General features: G+C 39.1%; 5 protein-coding genes across 5 annotated transcripts; 1 reads left to right on the top strand and 4 right to left on the bottom strand.

Annotated features, from left to right (window-relative positions):
* On the bottom strand, positions 1 to 945 carry LOC309354844 (olfactory receptor 13G1-like; the record flags this gene model as incomplete). Its single annotated transcript, XM_081885109.1, has 1 exon — positions 1 to 945. The coding sequence occupies one exon, from the start codon at positions 943 to 945 to the stop codon at positions 1 to 3; it is 945 nt and encodes a 314-aa protein (XP_081741235.1).
* A 4,620-nt stretch (positions 946 to 5,565) lies between these two features.
* OR13G1 (olfactory receptor family 13 subfamily G member 1) lies at positions 5,566 to 6,922 on the top strand (the record flags this gene model as incomplete). Its single annotated transcript, XM_081885106.1, has 2 exons — positions 5,566 to 5,591; positions 5,983 to 6,922. The coding sequence occupies 2 exons, from the start codon at positions 5,566 to 5,568 to the stop codon at positions 6,920 to 6,922; spliced, it is 966 nt and encodes a 321-aa protein (XP_081741232.1).
* A 3,314-nt stretch (positions 6,923 to 10,236) lies between these two features.
* On the bottom strand, positions 10,237 to 11,175 carry LOC309354841 (olfactory receptor 5BS1-like; the record flags this gene model as incomplete). The annotated part of the gene is made up of 1 exon (XM_081885105.1): positions 10,237 to 11,175. The coding sequence occupies one exon, from the start codon at positions 11,173 to 11,175 to the stop codon at positions 10,237 to 10,239; it is 939 nt and encodes a 312-aa protein (XP_081741231.1).
* Positions 11,176 to 15,990: 4,815 nt separating this feature from the next.
* Positions 15,991 to 16,923, bottom strand: LOC309355547 (olfactory receptor 8S1-like; the record flags this gene model as incomplete). Its single annotated transcript, XM_081886492.1, has 1 exon — positions 15,991 to 16,923. The coding sequence occupies one exon, from the start codon at positions 16,921 to 16,923 to the stop codon at positions 15,991 to 15,993; it is 933 nt and encodes a 310-aa protein (XP_081742618.1).
* Positions 16,924 to 20,940: 4,017 nt separating this feature from the next.
* LOC309354840 (olfactory receptor 5BS1-like) lies at positions 20,941 to 21,864 on the bottom strand (the record flags this gene model as incomplete). The annotated part of the gene is made up of 1 exon (XM_081885104.1): positions 20,941 to 21,864. One exon carries the CDS (start codon positions 21,862 to 21,864, stop codon positions 20,941 to 20,943), a length of 924 nt encoding a protein of 307 aa, XP_081741230.1.
* Positions 21,865 to 21,941: the final 77 nt, after the last annotated feature.

Below are 21,941 nucleotides of genomic sequence, written 5' to 3'. Positions count from 1 at the left end.
TCATTCTTGGAGTATTGGAAGCAGCCTGCTTCTTCCACGAAATGTCTTGAGTGCTTCTTTAAAATCTTTGTTTCTTAGTGAATATATAAGGGGATTAACAACAGGGGGTACCACTGTATAAAGGAGAGAAACAAATTTGTCTTTGTCGGGGGAGTAGTCAGAGGATGGCCGGATATATGTGTATATGATTGAGAAGAAGTAAAAACTGACTACAATGAGATGTGAGGAACATGTGGAGAAAGCCTTCTTTTTCCCTTCAGTGGAACGAATCCTAAAGATAGCTCTCATGATAAACAAATAGGATATTAAGGTTAACCCACAACTTCCAATCCCAAATATCACATCTGCCACCAAAGCCATAGTCTCGTTCAGGCTGGTGTCAGAGCTTGCGAGCTCTAAAAGTGGAGGAAGATCACAGAAGAAGTGGTTGATGATGTTGGAGTTGCAGAAGGACAGTTGCAGCACAAGTACAGTGTGAATGGCAGAATTGCCCATTCCAGCAACCCATACTCCACTTGCTATGCCAAAACACACTTCCTTCCTCATAATGACTGTGTACTGCAAAGGATTGCAGATAGCAACGTAGCGGTCAAAAGCCATAAATGAGAGAAGAAAAATCTCTGTTCCTAAAGCCCATATGAATAGATACACCTGTGTGATGCAGCCATAAAAGGAGATGGTCTTTGTGTGAGTCCAAAGAGTCTGGAGCAATTTAGGAGTTGTAACTGAGATGGAAAACACATTCACTAAGGACAGGTTGATGAGTAGGAAGTACATGGGTGTATGGAGTTTTCTGCAACTGCATATGGTGAAGATGAGCAGGAAGTTTCCAGCCAAAGCAATAGCATAGATAAATGTAAATACCCAAAAGAGAAGAGTCTGTAGTTCTAGGGAGCTGCTTAGGCTGACCAGTGTAAACTCCATAGCAGTAGACTTGTTTTTCATGTCAATATCTCTGATGCTGAAGACCTAGACAGGCAAATTGTGTTAACTTGGTTATCCAGATAGAAACTTAAGTTTTTCCATTCACTTTCTCCCTCTCTCACTCACACAAGAGATTTGGCAGTTTCTTTCTTCAGCTGGCAAATATTTGCAAAGCAATTGTTCTTTCATTTGAGATCACAAAAAAATAAAAACTTATTTTGAGTCTCATGGCTAACAATATACTTTCATTCATTATTAAATTGGCTGTCTTTTCATTAAAGAGCAGCATCTACTATGGCCTAAATAACTTGTTAGTTGATCTTTATAACCTAAATTGTATTAATATTAGCCATAGCTTCTTATGGACTGCCAAGCCTTGAAATAAATACTAAATAAATAAGGCCTAAATAACCCAGTTTCATCTTTAAATTCATCCTCGGTAAATATCAACATTAGTAAGAATATGCTGCCTAAATCTTTCCACCACTTTTTGAAAGTTTTCCATAAATGTGAGTATCTGAAAACAAGTGGACATTTTTTGTGCAAGAAGTTAGACTTCAGAGATTTAAGTGATTGTGTGAAAAATCATTGCTTGCAAAATGCTATGTGAAATACTATGTCAAGCCACATATTACAAGTCATTTATTATCCTTTAATAATTAACCAATTTACATTATGAAGAAACTCTTAAGTAACATGAAAAATTTACCTTCATCCCTATTTGCTCTTTTGTATCGTTGCTGGTATTTTATAACTTGGAGCCAATTGCCTTCTATAAGTTGGATGTCTGATGAAAACTGGTTTGATCTCATTGTAGACAGGCTTTCGAGGAAAGCTATCAGCTACCTTTAAATCTTACTTTAATTGAAGTGATGGTGCCACTGGGAGAAGGAACTCTGAGGCACGTGGAAGATGATGAGGATTTGTTCTATTCATTCTATGGATGTCAACATTTAGCCCATTTTTCAAATACACTTATAATTCAAATTTCAATGTTGACAATGCTTCATTTCCAAAAAGAGTCAGTTTTCATTTCCAAAATGAGTCAGTTTTCACTTCAAACTGCACAACAGTAAAATCTGCAGTAATATATTGTCATTTCTTGCTTTTAACCTTTGCCATACGTTGCTTGATCCCTATATATAAGATCAATTATAGGAGGAATTAAGTGTCATCTAAATATTACTTTGTAGATGTTTTGCTTCAAGATATGCTTTCAAACCCACAAAGTATCTAGTGGGATCTCTTGTCCCATATCTATCCCCCATTTGAATTGATAGCTGTTCATTAACACATTTAAACCCCAGTGCATTCCAAGGTACTATTGGGGGGGGGGAGGAGGCAAAAGGAACATGGTGTAACTAACAGAGCAATAATAATACTCTGAGGAAGGGGAAATGAAATTTAGTCAAACCATCACATGTAAAGCCCAGGCTCACTTAGTCCTTGTTTTGGAGAGTTATATATCTCTGGGATGGAAATAAGCTACACCAGCTTATTTTTTAATAGTTTTAGTTTTAATGACAGATCAGGAGAGTGGGAAACTTTTGGACTCTGTGTATAGACAGCTTCTCCCAGCACACCTCTTTTTTGCACTCTCTGACACCAAAGTTCTGACGTAGAGAAGCAACAGATATGATTTGTTTTCTTTCCATCTGCAGAGAGAGAAATCTAGAAATTTATATTGTCCTTCAAAGATCTTATCAACAGTCATAGCATTAATTTACAAATTGACATTACAGGTTTATTTTGAAAATACCTAGGCAAAGGCAGGTTCATCTAGCCCCCATTTTGATGAATGAATGGAGGAAGGGAGGAAGGAAATTATACCATTGTTGCTCTTATTCCTGTTTTTACTACGATGACTTTGGTGGTTCTATTTTTATAGAAAACAGGCTGTCTGGCTTATGCCTTGGCTGGTCTGATATGCTTGAGAGATGACAGTGGTGCAACCCAGACCCAGTGGGAATCAATTGTGCTTGGAAAAGGACTAGCTGTGCAGTTAGGTGCCGCATATTGCAACCAAGTGGCTGGGTGATCCAGCACCCCAGTATTACTTTCTCAGAAGAGACTCTGTTTAGGCCTGATGGCATGCACATATTCTCCACAGGAAATGATATTTGGTTGGCAGACATTGAAGGAAGTATCAGGGTTTGAATGCAGATGTGAGTGGTTTGGCAGTGACTGTTTTGCTCGATTGGTGGTTGGGGCATTGGGACAATTCTTTGTCTTGGATGGAGGGAAGGCTGTAGTCTCCACCTGCCCTTCCAAATGCTGGGGTATCCTGATAAAGAGATCTGAAGGGAGTGGTCATGTCTGTGTGCCCAGGTGGGGCCAAGGCTTATGGTACTCCCACAGACAGCAGTCCCTGTGGGGGTCCACCTATTTCATATAAGTCTTAGGAATCCTCGCCTGGGTTGACCTACGCATCATTTCCAGTGGGTGGGCCGGAAGTATTCAATAAAGTTGTGGCCTGTTTCAATCCAAACCAGACTTAGTCGTCTTTTATTTATCTGGGGGTTGGGGGTTGTGGAGCATGATGCCTGGACCTGCAACTACTTTGGTGGTATTATTTTTATAGAAAACAGGCTTATTCACTACTGGGGGAAGTTCCTGGTGCTGGAAATTAAAAGACATTTGTGAGTTTGGGGGCTGTATGTGTATCATATGAACCAACTCCTAGGGGTCAAGCTCCCTTCAACCCCCCAATAAAACATTTGAAGGGACTGGCTAGGTCCCCCCAAACTTGATGGGCATTGCCATCCAAATGGTGTTTGTGTGTGCTGTGTCTTGTCATCAGGTATGCAAGATAGGGCTTACCTGCCACCCCCGCCCCCCATTTTATTCAAGTTGGCACCCCTGTAGCCTTTTAGAGTTCACCGATTGGGTCTGCGTTGCTCCGGGACAGGAGGAAGGAAGTCAAAATGACACCGAGGTTGTTTCAAAGAAAGAGTTTATTCTGCTCTCCGGATAGCAGAAGGCACTTGCGTGGTGAGTCCACAGCAAGTACAAAGAAATGACAGGTTTCATGCAGTTTATATATCCTCCAGGCACCCTCTCACTCCTCCCCTAGGAGCCCAACCACGTCGGTGTACGTACACAGGTTGACATCACATATGTTCCTGCTCTGGTACTCTCAACCATAAAGGGATCTTCCTTCCTGCACTCCTGACCATAAAAGGATATTCCTGTTCCTACTCCTATCTTGGAGCAAGAGGTCACTACTTCCGAGAACATGCTCTGGCGTTAGTCCCAGACTTGGGTCTCTGCATCATTTGTGTTCAGAACATAAGATATGTCTGTGTCTGTTCTACTGGTAGAGTCAAGGCCAGTCTTGCCGTCAAACTGATAAGGGAGAGCGCTGTGCTCTTGTTTTGCATTTGCTCAACGGCTGAAGTTTATGCATTTTAGCTAAGGAGAAATGGGGATTTTGGTGCAGTTTAAAAACTGCCTGCACAGTCAGTTTTTGGGTTTTGGAAACCCATTCCTTCAACATGTATATATCAAATTTGTTGACGTTCTACCAAATGGGGAACAATATCTTCAGTGGCATCAAAATTGACTTGTTTTTGACGTTGCATGCCCCGAATCATGTGAAGTCATACCCAACTCATGCTTTCTACCACAGGAGCGCCATCTCCTAAGGACCAAGCCCTTTTGGCACCCCCCCCCCATGTTTAAAGGGGGCAGAAGAGAAAAAGCACAGAGCCAAGTGTGGCACAACTGGCTCCTTCTCCTCCTGCTGCTCCTAGAGAGGAAGAAACAGGAAAGCAGCCCCCGGGTGGTGTTGGTGGCAGCAGCAGCAGCAGCAGCAGCAGCAGCAGCAGCAGGAGTCCTCATGGCCATTGAAGCCGCACTGTCAATACACTGCCACTGTGTTTGGCTCCGTCCTGGCTACTCCCAACATCCTGACATCACACACTCTGTGACATCAGCCCCCCATTCCTCCTTGGAAATTGGCACCTTTGGTCCACCATCTTGATTCTAAATGGCACCAGGCATCCAAATATTGATGAAGGCCACAGGCCCCACCTCAGGAACTCTCATGCTGAGTTTGATGATAATATATTGAAAGATATTATCTAAGCTATTGAGAAAAAGAAAACCATTTTTCAAAATTTGTAGTACATTATGATAAGAAAATAAAACGTGCCACAAAAACTTTTCTAATGTTACGTTGGCCATGTAGAACAGGTTAGACAATCAGAGACTTGTTATGGTGATATGGGGTGGGCTGGGGGGAGAATGTGAGGAAAGTATTGGGAGTAGGTCAGTCCCAGGAGCTGCATTCATTTCATTTGCTCTGATTGGGGAACACCGGGGATGAAATGATGCAATGTTCTGATGAATCGTCAGAGGGGTTGTTATCCTTATTGCAATAAAATATAATTTAACAAGGAACTTTAATGATAAATCGAAGAGAAAGGGGGGATTTGTGTGATGTCATTTCATAAACAAACTAAAATTTTAATTGTTCCTTTAGGGTTCAGTATGGAGTTGCTTTGGGAATTGTTCTCTCTGTAGTCACCTATATATCATTCCACACATTCATATTGGCATGTTCTCGCCCACTGAGTGCATTGTAGCATTATCTGTGTTCTATGGTAGCAAAACTAACCTAAGTAGTAAGAGAACAGAAGCATGGAAAAGCAGTACTTTGATGACATGTAAATATACTATCTTTTGGTCTTTTCATAAGAAGCAATCGTTTGTCTTAGTCCTTGCAGGACATCACTAAAATATATTGTGAGTTATAGAAATTTTACTATTTGGTGATATATCAAAACAATGTTTATGATAGCTGTTGTGCTTTCTAGCCATTCCATGCTGCTAGAATTCTTAATAATAAATGTGAGCTTAAAAAACAGCAGTGCCAAAATGCTTAAATTTTAATATAGATGTTCCAATATAACAGTTAGCTTTAAAGGAAGTGAAATGAATGTTGTTAGAAAAGGAGGAGGAAAGCAACTGTCTATTGATATAAAACATTACTTTAACTACACTTGTTTTTCATAGTTGTTGATTCATATTATCATGGACATTCTTTTGCATTAACAGATCATGTGGCCAAGTTGCAGTAAGGAACAGGAGCTGTGTGACCACATTCATGATGATGGGCCTCTCTGAGCATCCAAAGCTGCAGATCTTCCTCTTCATTCTCTTCCTTTCCATTTATATAGTTGCCCTGATAGGAAATGCAGCAATCATTGCTGCCATCTTTTCTTATCCCAAACTTCACACACCCATGTATTTCTTCTTGTTCCATTTGGCTGTGGTGGATATAGTCTGCACTTCCACCATCATTCCCAAGATGCTGACAAACATAGCAACTTTTAGCAAGAGAATCTCCTATTCTGGCTGCATAGCCCAGCTCTATTCCTTCACATGGTGTTTGGGAGCTGAGATGGTGCTCTTCACTGTCATGGCTTATGATCGCTATGTAGCTATATGCCACCCCTTGCGTTATAGCATCATGATGAACAAGACAGTATGTGTAGCACTCTCCACAGTGGTGATCCTTATCGCCATTACAAACTCATGGGTTCACACTGGACTGATTATGAGGCTCACTTTCTGTGGCCCCAATGGTATCAATCATTTCTTCTGTGAGATTCCTCCACTTCTGGCTCTCTCCTGCAGCCCAGTAAGAATCAATGAAGTCTGGGTATTCACAGCAGACATATTTCTTGCTATGGGGGACTTCTTAATAACATGCTTATCTTACTGCTTCATTGTTAAGGCAATCTTAAATATCAGGACCTCTGAAGGGAAGAAGAAGGCTTTCTCCACTTGTTCATCACATCTCATTGTTGTGTCCTTATATTACTCGACTGTCATCTATACTTACATACGACCAGCCTCCAGCTACTCTTTTGAGCGAGACAAGGTGGTTGCTGCCCTATACACACTGGTTACACCAACTCTGAATCCTATAGTCTACACTTTAAGAAATAAGGATGTCAAAGCAGCTCTCAGAAAAGTATTCCTCAACTCATGAGTTAAGCAAGAACATTTTACTCTTTTTCTCCAGCAGAATTGCAGTATTATATTTAGAGCTCTGGTTCTTGATTTTGGGGTGGTTTATTTTTGTACATTTGATTATTTGTAGGTAAATGGGTGAAATGTCTCCACTCAAAAACAGTATATTGCAGGTGATGGGAAATATTAAAGTTTTACCAGTAGAATATATACAGTACAGAGCAATCCTAACTATAGAAAACTGGTGTAAGTTATCACACTTAGGCTGATGTAGATTATCACGATTCCAAATGTTGTTCAGGAGGAATTTTGCCAGCTATGTTCTGCCCAGCTGCTGGGTCATGCACCAAGCTGAAAGCAGTTTGAAATAGGTATAAGTCTACCCTTATTCCATCCCACTCCTGCCACATCCCCAGGATACCCCTTCTGGTGGAAGTTCTGATGACTGAACCCTGGCTGAGACTGGTGAGGGACTTTTGTTTCCATAACCACGGCTCTGCCAGGAAAGCCCAAGATCAGCCAAATCCAAACTCTTTCATCCCAGTGGACCTTGGGTTTCTACTGCACTGATAATAAACAATTTAAAATCTATAATTTCATTTGCACCTCTGTAACAAAACAAGCTTTGTTAATGAATGGTTGGAAGAGCCAAAGGCAAAAGTGGGTGAAGAAATGAATGTATATATTGCCTTCATACAACAGGCTAGCATCTACACACATTCACAGACATTGTGTCCTCCATCAGACATGATAAGAGGACCATTCCAGCCAGAATGATCTTATTCTCATCTTGGGCTCTTTGGAATTTGGCCTATCATTTGGCCATCTTTCAAGAAAAACTTGATGAAACTGTGAGCCTTTCTTTTTGCATGTTACAAAAATGTTCACTCCTGTTACCTAACCCAATGGAAATGGCTCGTCTTCCCAAAGAGTATCAGATAAAGATGCTTTTCCATGCCCACATTCCAAGTAAGTTAACACTCCTATCTCAGTGACTGACATCTATGCTATCTTGGTCATGTCCACAGAATAGAAGATGTCAGGATCTCCAAGGGCATGCTCTGCGGGGAGCTGGTTTCAGACACCAGGCCTCTTGGCAGACTAACTTTGTGTTCTTGAACTCTGATAACGCCTCTTGCTTGGATGGGTGATAATGATGCAGAGGGGTGTGTGAGTATATATAGAAACAAGCCACACCAACCTTTGCATCTATCCACGACAACCACTGGTCTGGAAAGAGACAAGGGGGGCTGAGAGGGCTCTGTAGGGAAGGCTTTTCATAATATTGGAGCTATTCCTTAAATGTCCTTGCCTGCCATGTTTCTAACAGGAGCAAGAATAGGGTCTCATATGCCAAAGTTATGGGACACCATGGAGTTTCCCTTCCTTTCCTAACCCATTCATTTCACTAATGATATTTTTTTATAATAATTTATATTAATTTTTCATTAATAATAATCCAATATAAGCCACATTGATACAATACCAAATCATAAAATAATTTTAAAAAACCAATTATTCCATTCCAAATTAAACATTTTGGGGTGACTTCCTATGTTCTGGTCTTGTGGAGATACTGTTGTTGCTCCTTCTTCTGCTTCCATTCTTATTTAATCCGAATAATACCATTCCGATGTTATTCCTTTATCTTTGCAGCCACTGACGTAATGACTTTCATTCGTGTTTTTAACTGTTCCATCTCTGTTAATTTGCCAGAGGGGGTTATATCTTCTAACTTTCTCTGTGTAATATATTTTAATGTTTGTCTTTCCTTTTCTGTTGCAATCCATTATTTCTGGCATTCCCACCCACGCCACTCCGAGAACTTAATTCTTACTGCGCAATCCTCTCCACCATGTTTCTTTGGCCTGTAGCCTTGCTCCGGGCTGACTTACTCCGTAAAAATTATAAAGTTTTTGTTGATTCCCTCTTGCATTCCATTACTAATTACAATCCATTGATAATTATATTCCATTAGAAATTATTTTTCTTTCTTCAGTGAAGGGTTGCCAAATCATAAAACTATGTAGTGCATGTATAGAGAAAAAACTAAGGCTTCCCTCCACCTGCCTTCCAATCCGGTTATGACGATAGTCATCTCCAGATGAAGACCTTGGCACTCAATGCCTGATTCATTTAGCAGGTTATCTTGTCTCCTTCTTCCAGAACGTGTCTGTTTTTTCAGTCTAAATTCATATCTATCTTAAAAAACAGAGGAACCACTGCTCATGGTGACTGTGTTGGAAAGTTACCGATACGTGCAGTGCTATGCACTCTGCATCCCCTGTCCCGCATCATAGAAACAAGAAGCAGGTATCGGATGATCTGCAAGTGAGAGCTCACCCCCCCTGAGCTTGGGGGGGGGCTTGCAAGGATAATTACTCTCAAATTAACCTTAATTATCTGCACACCCAGCATCCACTATCATGGGAATTGCTGTTCGCCATGGCAGCTCCGGACTGGAAGTCCCATTCATTTCACTAATGTAATCTGCATTATTGTTAGCAAAGTTGAAAAATAATTATTGCAACCATAAATAGGATAAAGCTAAAGAATTCATGGTCCATTTTAAGGTATTTATTATTATTTATTATCCTATTTTTTATTATTATAAGGTTATATAAACATAGTGGTTTATGTATAGAATACAATAATTACAAGGTCAATTGTAATACAACATTATCATAAAGGCAGCATAAAACATCCAGAAGGACTACTATTACAATCAAAAAGATCCTTGGAAACTAAGAAGGACTTTGGTGTTGAAAGGACAGTCAATTGAGTAATAATGAAAATTCCTTGGGGAGAACTTTCAACAACTGAGACATCACCACTGAGAAGGATCTCTTTCTGGAAACAAAACATCTCACTTCATAGTGGCATAGTCACCCATAGAAGACCTCCATTGACAACACAATCCTGAACAAATGGGCCTACTCAAAAGTAAATTCAATTGAGTTCAATGGGCCTTATTCACTAGTAAATGTGTTCATGATTGCAACATGAAGTTCTTAATATATGGGCACATTAATATGGAAACAGGTGGTCCTTCAAATATTATGATTGATCGGGAAATGTTCAGATTTTATACACATATTATTGGGTGTTTATTCTCTTTTATGAGAAACAGACAGTCAGAAATCTTATTGCAAATTAGAGAGATGAAAATTGATTCAGAATTAATCAGCATGGCTTTATTATATTTAAATGACCACAGAAAAGTAATTCCTATAAATACAACTAATTCTATACCCACATGACAAATTTTTGAATTGTCTGCTATATGCGACTCTTTTTAAATAATAATAACAATAACAACAACAATAATAATAATTATACAGCAGGAGGTACCACTTTTTTGTACCCCATCAGTTTCTTGATGGCTTCTTTCACTTCTTTGGTTTTCAGACTGTAAATAATGGGGTTCAGCATGGGGGTTGAAATGCTATATTGGGTGGAAAAGAGTTCATCCAGTAGTACAGACGAGGCTGAATTCGGCCTTAAATACCTAAAGCAGGCAGTGCCATAAAATAAAATGACAACAATGAGATGGGAACTGCAGGTGGAGAATGTTTTTCTTTTAGCTTCTGCTGAATTAAGCTTCAGAACCATAGAGACTATGTAGGTATATGACACCAGCATGACACAGATTGATGAAAGCACTACTGCACTACTTGTAATTAAGAATGTTATCGCATTCACAAAGGTTTCTGTGCAAGATAAGGCCAAGAGAGATGGGAGTTCACAGCTGAAATGCCTGATAGTGTTTGGACCACAGAACACCAGCTTCAGAACAGGAAATGTATTAATCAATGCATGTACAAAACCTATTGCCCATGCACCTCCCACCAGCAGCTTACAGAACGGTATATTCATAGTTTCAACATAATGAAGTGGCTTGCATATGGCAGCATATCGGTCATAAGCCATTGCTGTAAGAAGGAAGATTTCAGTGCATCCTGTCTGGATGATGAAAAACATTTGCATGATGCAGGTACTGTAAGAAATTCTTTGGCTGTGGAAGAAATTCAGGAGAACCTTAGGCACCGTGACTGAAGAGTAGCAAATATCCAGAAAAGACAGTTGACTTAGGAAGAGGTACATAGGGCTCTGTAGATTACTGTCTTTCTTTATTACCATCATGATGATCGTGTTCCCTACCAAAGTTATTGCATACATGAGTAAAAACACCAGGAAGAGGCAAATACGGACTGGAAAACTGTAAGAAAATCCCACAAGAAGAAAATATGTCACAGTAGTTTGATTTTCCATTTCCTTTCCAACAAAAATGTAATCTGTGAAAAACAAACAAACATCTGATTGCAGCAAAGTTGTTCTGTTGTCCCTGAATAGTAGACTAAAGCATCTGAAATATTGTTGAGATGGGAACCATAATTCTAAAAACCTATATCAATTAAGAGCTGGATTCAGTCTATGTTGAGCAGCTTTAACCTCCACTGAGAAGTCAATGTCCATGCTCAATTTTTCTGCATCATTGAAACCAACCAACCAATCAATAAATCTTTATTGCAGTCATAGACCAGACAGCAAGATTAACCAACAGCCATTGTAGCCCAAACCAGTTCATGTTTCCTTGAAATGAAGTCCAGCTGGTCTCAGTGGGACATAATTCCATGCAAGCTATGCATGACATTTTAGCCTTTTACTTGCCTGTAATCAATGTTAGAAAGCTTATTAAAATGAGGTGTTCTTATATAATAAATAACACATTTTAAATAAATAGTATCAAAATTTCCTCAATATGCTGAGAGCATCATTTCATATTCAAACCCATAATATGGATCTTTGGTTAAATCCTAACTGGTCTAATAACAAAAGCAGCTGCTATCATCAAGATCACACAGTTGGGAAGTTGCTGTCTTTCAACATTTCTCAACCTTATTCACCAGTTTCTAAAAGTCTGCTGGAACAGACCTCTCTGTTTCTCTTCCATAAGGACTGAAGATTAACAAAAAAATGAATTGATTTAGTAAATCAGTGGCTCACAAGCCTTCTTTCTTAAGGACTGTTTGGTACAATTTAACGTCCAAGGTTGCCACCTTTTCCCTGGAAGACTTTCTGTTCCTTTAAGAGCTGAATGCCATTAATAAAATCAGCAGGCAATCACATTGCATCTCATTTCTGCTTCTGAAGGTTCCCATTTGCAGCAGTTTGCTCACTCTAAATATGCAGAAATCATCATATGGAAATATTTAGTGTGTGCGTGAGTCAGCCTTTAGAAGTGCTCCTTCAAATGCTACTTTCTTACACAGAATGAAGTGAAATGCAAGGAAATTAATGGCAACTGAAATTTAGACCATCACCACAGTAGGGCTACTCTTCTTCCTAACAAATACTGCAATTTAAAATATAGTAGAGAGAGAGATGTAAAGGGAATAAATGCCACGTTACTGTTAAGAGTGGATTAGAACAGTAGTCTTCATTCTTTTCAAACCTGGAACCCATATTTAACCCACATGTGCATTTGCAGGACCACTTCTTACTTTTTTAGCCTATGTTTGTAATTTGGTTGCACTGATGATGAAAACTACTGTACTGTATTTTTGCTCTATAAGATGCACTTTTTCCCTCCTAAAAAGTAAGGGAAAATGTGTGTGCATTTTATGGAGCGAATGCAGGCTGCACGGCTAAGCCAGAAGTCAGAACAGGGAGAGGGAGCGCTGTGCAGCACTCCATCTTGCTGTTCTAGCTTCTGGCTTAGCTGCACAAAGCCTCTGCAGGGCAGTGGGATGAAGGCACCCCGCTGCCCTGCGGAAGCTTCGCGGGCTATCCCAGAAGCCAGAACAGTGAGATGGAGCGCTGCGCAGATCCCTCTTGCTGTTCTGGCTTTTGGGATTCAGAATTTTTTTCTTCTTGTTTTCCTCCCCCCAAAACTAGGTGCATCTTATTGTCTGGTGCGTCCTATAGAGCAAAAAATACGGTACCTTGTAATTGCTCCCTTCCTACGTTCTAATTTATGTCTAGTGAGTGAGAAATTTCAAATGCTGTTTTTTTCTTTCCTTCCTGCTCATTCTCACATAAGCAAGGATTTCTGCCTTAAAACACAATGAAATCATATGTAAACATATCTCTTCTTTTCATTTCTTATTTTTTCTTTTAAAAAGGCCTAAGAAAAACCAATCTGATCAGCAAAAACAGAGGGAAAGAGAAATCAAGAAACATGCAAGAAGCTTCTGGAGGACATTGCCTTAGACCAGAGACTCAAACTTTTGTATATAATTACCTGACTGAAAAGGCGGGAATGAATTGGAAAAAGTACCTTTTATGTGTCAGTAAAAATGGTTCCCCTGCTCACTAAGACCAAGTGGAGTTTTTGCCATGATGTTATTATACTTGCTATACCAAACCCTGGAGGATATATTTTTCACTGTAGAATGTAGCAACTTATATAGAAATACTCATCCCAAGAGGATAATTAAATTCATCAGTAGTGCATTCCTGCAAATGCCTGTGAGTTTTGTTGTGTTTTGTGGGAGAAGCTTTTCTGCCATGGTGGCAAATATAGATAAACAAACAGAGGGTAGCTTGGGACCAGTTTGGCACGGTGGTTCCAAATTGTGGCAATTAGGGTTATTGTGCCTCTGAATATGTATGAGTATGTAATTGCTCAATTGGTGTGCCTTCACCCAATTTGGCATGGTGATTCCAAACTGTGGCAACTTGAATGCCTCTAAATATATTGTTGCCATATTTTTGTTTATCTGTAACAGAGTGGAGGATGTAGGCTTCATCTAAGTTTATTTCATTCAAGATGGCCAATGAAACATTCCAAACTGCAACAATTTGGATGCCTCTGGAGATATCGTTGCCGAATTTGACATGACAGTTCATGAGATAAAGGACCAGATTTTGGCATACTGTATACAGTGGTACCTCGGTCTATGATCTTAATTCGTTCCGGAAGTCCATGCTTAAACCAAAGCATTCTTAAACCGAGGTGTGCTTTCCCTGCTGAGGCCTCCCGCCACCGGTGCCCTTCCACCGTTCAACTTCCGTTCGGCTTCCAAGGCAAAGTTCACTAGGAACACCTACCTCTGCTTTTGCATAGTTTGTTGCCTGAATAGTTCATTAACAGGACTGTCTGTAGACTGAGGTACCACTGTATTTTGATACTGCAGTTATTCATGTACACAAGAACACTGATTGCACACTTGTTTAATATAATGTGTGAGCACCCCTAGTGCAACTGTATGAAATTTAGTTAAGGCAAATGTAAATGAGAGTTTACATTTCATCCAAGGGTAACCCTGCCATTCAGGAGGGTGAAGCAACAGGCATCAGTGAGAATTCTGAAAGGGAGATAGATTACAAGCAGGAGTTTATTGAATCATGCAGCAAAAGTTTTAAAAATGTTTATCCTTGTGAGGAGCGTTTGGACTCCATATCAGAAAGCAAAATGTCTTGGTTCAACATTGATTTCAGCTTGACAAAAGTTAAATCTCACTTTACTACTGTTTTGGTGAATAGTCACATTTATTTGTTCACTATCATGTCCCACTTTCAAACAGGTTTACAATAACATAACAAAAACACACATAATTTTAAAAGCCATTAAACAAATATTACATAAAAGTAATAGTACTATAATTACAAAAAAGAAACACTAGTGATCATTTTTTTATAAAAAACAACAACAGCCCTGAACATCCTGTTAATTGTAAGAGATGTGTTAAACTAAGTCCAGTAAGAATGTAAAACATTAAAATTCACCACAGCTTTTGAAAACAAACAAACAAGATTGGAATAGCTCCTTTAAAAGGTAACAAAGAAGACCCCATATACTCATTGCTGTTACAATTCACCAATTAAGCACCATTTAAGCAAACAAGCAAGCACATAACCATACAGACTGATGACAGCTGGGTTACAAGTATGTCATTCAGGCACAAAATTGCATTTTGTTTTATAAAAATAATAATTTTAGTGGCTGATAATGCTAATACTAGAACTAGGGTTCACATTATGAATTTGAGTGGCAATATACCACAAAATTGTAGTCTTCAAGCAATACATATTTAACTAACTAGTGGGGTTTCATTGCTATATGATGTGGGGATTGCTTCTCAGTTAGGTCACTTTAAATACTTGTGGAAGCTAACAACAAATATTAGCTATATTGGCTAATATTAGCTATCTTCAGAGCCTATGAATATCAGTTTCTGCTGTGTACTTGGAAGGTGAGTGGGAGGGACAAGGTCATGGTGCTTCAGATACATTAGTGTGATCAAATCAGCAATCCTGGAAGTGTGGATTTATGAATGGACACACAAGAAAGTGATATAGATTATATTAGTCCACCCATTCTTAGCTTCAAATCTCACCAATCCTACCTAGGCATGCCTCCAACACATTTCCTCAGCAATATATGGATAAACTCTCCTTTTTCATCTAAGAACATCTTCACTCCAAATAACCTCATGCATAAACAGGGAACTTCTGGCCCTTCAAGAGTTGTTTACATCACTGCAAGCCCAAGTGACCAATCAGGTTCCCCATTCCTATGCTTTCGTTCAGTGGCAGTTTAAGCATATGACTTGGATGCTGGAGAAAAAGTTCAGCTTCCTCAACTTCTACCTGAGCTTCCAAGAGGCATTGGGCTGGATGACCATTGGCTGGATTCAGAGGGCTAGACTAGATGAAGGCAGAAGATGTCCACCAGAACAGAAGCTAAATGCAAGGCAGTAGAACCAAACCATAAACACAGAACTCAAATTTCACTCCATTTCCCCTATATAATTCATATCATTCATTTTCTCTCTCCAGATTTCCATTAAGGGGAAAAAAGAACCCTTACATATTTCCCATTAGTTAAATGTCCCCTTGGTCTTTTCCCCCCATGAAAGCAAATTGATTCCAGTTCTGTCTTCTTCAACCTAATCTTATGCGTCAGCTTTGTTTTGGGGTCTTTTTTAGTCTAACTCCAACATCGAGGGAAGCATGACATTTTAAAAACAGGGAGCTGCTCTCCTCATTAGCCCCTAAGATGTTTGGTGGATATATACACATGTACACCATTTTAAATGATAGCTTGTGACATTGTACACTTTCCTAGAATTAAGTCTAATTTTATTGAAGAAACTTACACTTTCCAAACTTCTTCAACAGAGCATTTTTTATATCCTTGTTCTTCAAGCTGTAAATGAGAGGGTTTAACATGGGAGTTAAGATGCTGTACTGCACCGACACTAATTTATCCAGGTAGGCGAGTGATTCTGAACTTGGCTTCATGTACCGGAAAAAAGCTGCAATGTAAAACAAACCCACCACAATGAGGTGAGAGCTGCAAGTGGAGAAGGCTTTATGCCTGCTTTCTGCTGAACGAATCTTCACGATGGTTGAAATAATGTAAACATAAGAGATGAGGGTAAGGAGAAAGGAGCCAAGACCAAACACCAACACAGTGATAAGAAGAACAATGTAATTTATGAGGGTCTGGGTACAAGCCAAGGCCAAGACTGAAGGAAGCTCACAGCTGTAATGGTCAATAATATTGTTCCCGCAAAAATGCAAATTCACCAAAGGTGGAACATTCAACACAGCATAGAAGGTACCCATAGCCCAAGATCCACCCACTAGTTGTCTGCAGATTTCTTTTTTCATGATTGTGGTATAATGCAGTGGATCACATATAGCAATGTATCGGTCATAAGCCATTGCTGAAAGGATGAATACTTCAGCACAAGCAACCTGGAAAAAGAAGAAGATCTGTGCAATGCATCCTTCCCAGGAAATCGTTTTCTGCTTTGCTATGATATTTTCCAACATCTTGGGAACAGTGACAGATGAATAGCAGATGTCAACAAAAGCTAAATGACTAAGAAAGAAGAACATGGGGGTTTGAAGGCTACACTCAGTTCTAATCACCAGCATGATTGCAGAATTTCCTAACAATGTTACCAAAAAAATTATTAAGAACACCAAGAAGAGAAACACCTGAAGATGTGGATCTCTGGAGAGTCCTGAGAGTATAAACTCTGTAACTGCAGTTTGATTTTCCATCTCAATGAATTTAAAAGCCTTAACATCTGTACAAATTAAAAAAAGAAATAGAATTTATTCAATTTGTAGAAAGCTCTGAAAAATGATTAATAAATGTATAAATGTAGGGGAAGTATTTTCTGAATTTTTAACCCTATTTACCTGGGAGTAAGCTCCACTGAATTCAATATGATCTACTGTATCTCTATCTGGACATAGTTATGATTGCTTTGATGCAGCCAAGAACTAGACTGTTGATTCAAGTGTTAATTGTTTGTGTAGAGATTTCACATTTGCAGTTCCACACTCACTGAACAAAAGGAAATTGGATGCACACACATGTGCAACCACTTCAAGATTGTTTCTTTCTTTTTTAAGGTGGAGGTCAATATGCATGCTAATGTTTAATGTTGGGGGGGGTGAGGTTTATTTGATCTGAATGGATGGAAAACAAACTGTGTACATATAGCATTTTACATACCTGACAGGGACAAGGGAGACCACTGACCCAATAGTTCCATACTGGGCACAAGGCCATGCAATTCCAAACTCTAAATTCCAGACAGAATGCTAAATGTGGGAAGGGACGGATTTTTTAAAAAACGGAGAGAGGTTTTTGTGCATGAAAAGCAAGACTATAAACAGTCAAACTATTTCCTAGCACACATTTGGTGGTTGGAAAACTTAGACCTGTTGTACATCTGCCTATTAGAAAAAAGGAAGCAGCTCTGAGAACATGTGAGCCCCCTTCCGTTTCCAGATTTGTCCTCATGGATCAAACTTAGGTATGCTGCTGTGAATGTGGAAACTGTTCAATCTCAATTTTGAGACCCATGTCTACTTGGTAAGACCAATAATGTCATCTCAGTTCTGCTGGCACACATGAAAAAGATGCATTTTCAGATGTTGATCATGATTTTTAGTTAGGTACTGGTCCTTTATTGGTCCATCTAGCTCAGTACTGTCTAAACTGACTTGCAATGGCTCTCCATAATTTCTGAAAAGAATAAGTCTAGTCTGACCTGGAAGTAAAGGGATTAACTTGAGACTTTCTGCATGCAAAGCAGATGCTCTATCACTGAGCTTTTAGCTCTTCAGCCAGTATAGGAGACACTGGTCCTTTCTGGTTTGTATATACTAGAACAGCCTACATTTTTCATTTTTTAAGGGTGAAATTTTGAAGCAAATTTGTAGAATGTTTAAACTGCTGAAACATTTGGGAGGATTAGAAAGTACTAAAAAGTTGTCAGAAGACTAGCAAATATGTTCAGCTTCTTTGTGAATCTTAGTTATTTACTGTGATTTCGTGTTTCCAAGTGCAAGTCACTGGAATCTTTAGGAAAATATTGAATAATCCTGCAAATTGATAGCATGTACTGGTTACTGTCTATTTAAGATCGCCCAGCACATAAAACACACTGAATTAAACTATTCATAAATATCAGAAAGAGATTGCCACTTACCTGATAGCTAATCCAGATGCGCAACAACTGTCACTACCCTTAGGTTTGACTGGAGCTGCATCTCAAAGAGATCTCCATCCACTTTACAATTACTTTTAAAAATGACGATTTGAAACAAATCTTGGTGAAATCCCCAAAGAAAATAAAGATCACTCATATTATCATATTGCTCATTTAGATCATGGCTGGAGAACCGGTTGCTGGTTTTCAGTTCATGACCTTTGGCCCTGTCATCTGGGGCTGAATGCAACCTCGAGTCCAAACAGCATCTAGCTGGTCAAAGTTTTTTCATCTGTGACAGAAAGGAAAAAATATTTCAGGGTCCCTGCTGTGCACACTGAAAGGGAATGATTGAAATCACTGCCAACTCTACAAAAGCCTGATTTTCTTAATGTGCATTGTTCAGTGTCCATTCTGCCTATGTACTGGACATTTTTTAAGTGACCAAGATGGTATAGAAAGGATGGTGATGTGATGTCACGTTCATTTTCTGGAATTAATCCCATGAAATTTATCTTGCCAACTGACTTTCTCCTGGGATGCCTTTTTCATTAAATGAAACTGTATTAGTTCTTCCTTCCAAAAAACAAGAACACATTTATTATAGGTTTTACAAGTCAGCTGAACATTAAGGTGTGATAGACTTCTTTAGATATAGAGGTGCCTTACAATGAGACAGACCAGGGCCACATATCCTACTCCATATTGTCAACAACTGCAACTTTCAGTCAGGAATGGGCAGAATGAATCTGCTTGAGTTTGTGTCCATTTTGGTATATGCCTACTGGCAAAGCCCACTCTGCTCCATATCTACATTGCAATTTTTAGGAAATAACTATTGTGAAATCTGCATTTCTTTAACTGTTTCTCTCTGTCTCTCTCTTTGTATATGTGTAACTTTCTAGGTGGTTTGAAAGATGTGCTTTCTCCTTCAATAATAATAATAATAATAATAATAATAATAATAATAATAATACTAGTTACAGATAGGTAGCCGTGTTGGTCTGCCATAGTCAAAACAAAAAAATTCCTTCCAGTAGCACCTTAAAGACCAACTAAGTTAGTTCTTGGTATGAGCTTTCGTGTGCATGCACACTTCTTCAGGTATCTGAAGAAGTGTGCATGCACACGAAAGCTCATACCAAGAACTAACTTAGTTGGTCTTTAAGGTGCTACTGGAAGGAATTTTTTTGTTTTGAATAATAATACTGTAATCATAACCCAAATTTCAAGCTGTTTGGAGCAACTGGAATGTCAAGCTCATTCACAATGTATTTAAATCATCACACTTTATTACAAAACATACTCCCCCCCTATAACTGATGGGAGGTGCCTCTTGCTGGAGTCCAGTAGAAAGCATCAGCACACATCCAAGAGACATGTGCATGATATAACACATATTAGCAGAGTCAGCGAAAGCAAAATTGTGTAGGAATTGCGGCATCAAGTATTTTATTATTTACAACAACAAAAAATGGCATTTTGTGTCAGTGGAAAATATGTACAATAATATCCCTTGCAGATTTAGAGGTGCTTCCTTAGTGGGCACAAAGAAAGGATTATCCACCATAATGTACAACCACTTCCAGGTCAGTTTTAGATGCCATTTCAATGAAGCACTGTGCTTTCTAGCTGCTCGAAGCAGTTAGAAAATGTTTTTTAGAAAAAAATTACAATAAAAGTAGCTCTTGTGTGTATTTTGAGAAACTACTGCTCACTAAACCATACCCAGTAAAGTTTTGCAGATATTTGGCCTAATTTGCCTATCTGAAATGCCTCATTGTTTCCTTAGAGCCAGGTGATGTAAATTTTAATCATATAGCCGCTAAGAATTTGGTTGCCATGTTGTTTGTGTAGTTGTTTGTGTATTTCCCCATGCATTTTAGTGCCAAAAGGGCATATGTTGCTGACCAGTCATGTAGTAGAAGAAGGACACTAGGGAATGAAGTTCCATAACTATTTTTTTAGAGCAGAAGCAATGGTGTTACTGCTGGAGTGCCAAAGCTAGGCACTTCTGATTTTGGCAAGTGAATGGCAGGCATGCTTACAGATTAAAAGAAAATTGCCTAAGACATAATAAAACCCTCTCTCTGAAACCAATTCAAATAAGAAATTCTATAAAATATAGTTCATCTTAAAAATCAGCAGTCATAGTTCCCCACAGCTGAGTAAAGCTGAACATAACCCATCAATCATGTAGTGTGGACTGACATGTACTGGGCAATGCGTAATTACCATTGACATATTTGCAATCTCAATCAGTCAGACCAATGAAGAGACCCTACTAAACTGAATCTGGTTGATTGGCTCCACTTTTACCTGCTGGAAAACAAACCTTGTGGACCTTTTCCATGAGATCGCTTATTTGCTTTACAGATGCATGGAGAAAAGCTAAAGAGAATTGGGCATGTGTGTGTCTAAAATTTGCAATGTTTGTGGTGTGTAATGGAAGGGAAAATTATTGACAACCATGTTAATCAACTGTTTTATGAAATAAAAGATTGGGGTCATACAACCAATGGGACACGATCTTCTCATTACACACTGTTCTGTTGATTTGAATTGGGAATGAATATCAAGATTTCATTCTCAATATCCTCCTAAGCACCGCTTTCACCTCCTTGTTCTGCAAGCTGTAGATGATGGGATTTAACAAAGGAGTAAGAATGCTGTATTCTATGGACAATATTACATCCAAAACTACTGACGAAGCTGAGCTTGGCCTCAGATATCGGAAGTAACCTGTTCCATAGAAGAGACTGACTACAGTGAGGTGGGAGCTGCAGGTAGAGAAAGCTTTACGTCTCCCTTCAGATGAATTTATCCTCAGTATGGTGGAGATGATATGAATGTAAGACAGCACAGTGAGGAACAGGGATACAAGCCCAACTGTACTCCCAGAAATGAAGAACAGCATTTTATTGAAGAAAGTATCATTGCAGGAGAGAGAAAGGATGGAAGGGAGCTCACAACTGAAATGATTTATGATATTTGAGCCACAGAACTGTAGCCTTAACAGTGGCAATGTGTTTGCAAGTGCATAAACAAAACTAATCATCCATGCACTGGCCACTAGCTTTTGGCAGAATGCCACATTCATGATTTCCACATAATGCAGCGGTTTACATATAGCACAGTATCTGTCATAAGCCATTGATGAGAGGATAAAAACTTCAGCAGTAGCCGAGAACAAAATAAAGAATGCCTGAGTGAAGCATCCACCAACAGAGATGGTCTTCTGCTTGGCAATGATGATCTCCAACATCTTTGGGACAGTGACAGTTGAATAACACACATCAAGGAAAGAGAGGTAACTCAAGAAGAAGTACATAGGACTCTGAAGAGGTGGACTGGTTTTTACAAGCAGCATGATTATTACATTCCCCAACAGAGTTAGCAGATAAATCAACAAGAAAAGGAAAAATAAGAAGATCTGGAGCTGAAGGTTGTTGGAGAGGCCAAGAAGAAAAAAATAGTATTCAGTGGTTTGGTTTCCCATTGAAAGTTATCTGAAGGATGCACATCTAAAAAAATGACCAAAGGTTTTTTTAATAAAGAAACAAACATGAACATCTC

This window comes from Podarcis melisellensis (genome assembly GCF_964234715.1).
Source record: "Podarcis melisellensis genome assembly, chromosome: 13".
In the NCBI taxonomy this organism is placed as follows: Eukaryota; Metazoa; Chordata; class Lepidosauria; order Squamata; family Lacertidae; genus Podarcis; species Podarcis melisellensis.
This window is presented reverse-complemented; position numbering and strand designations above follow the sequence as displayed.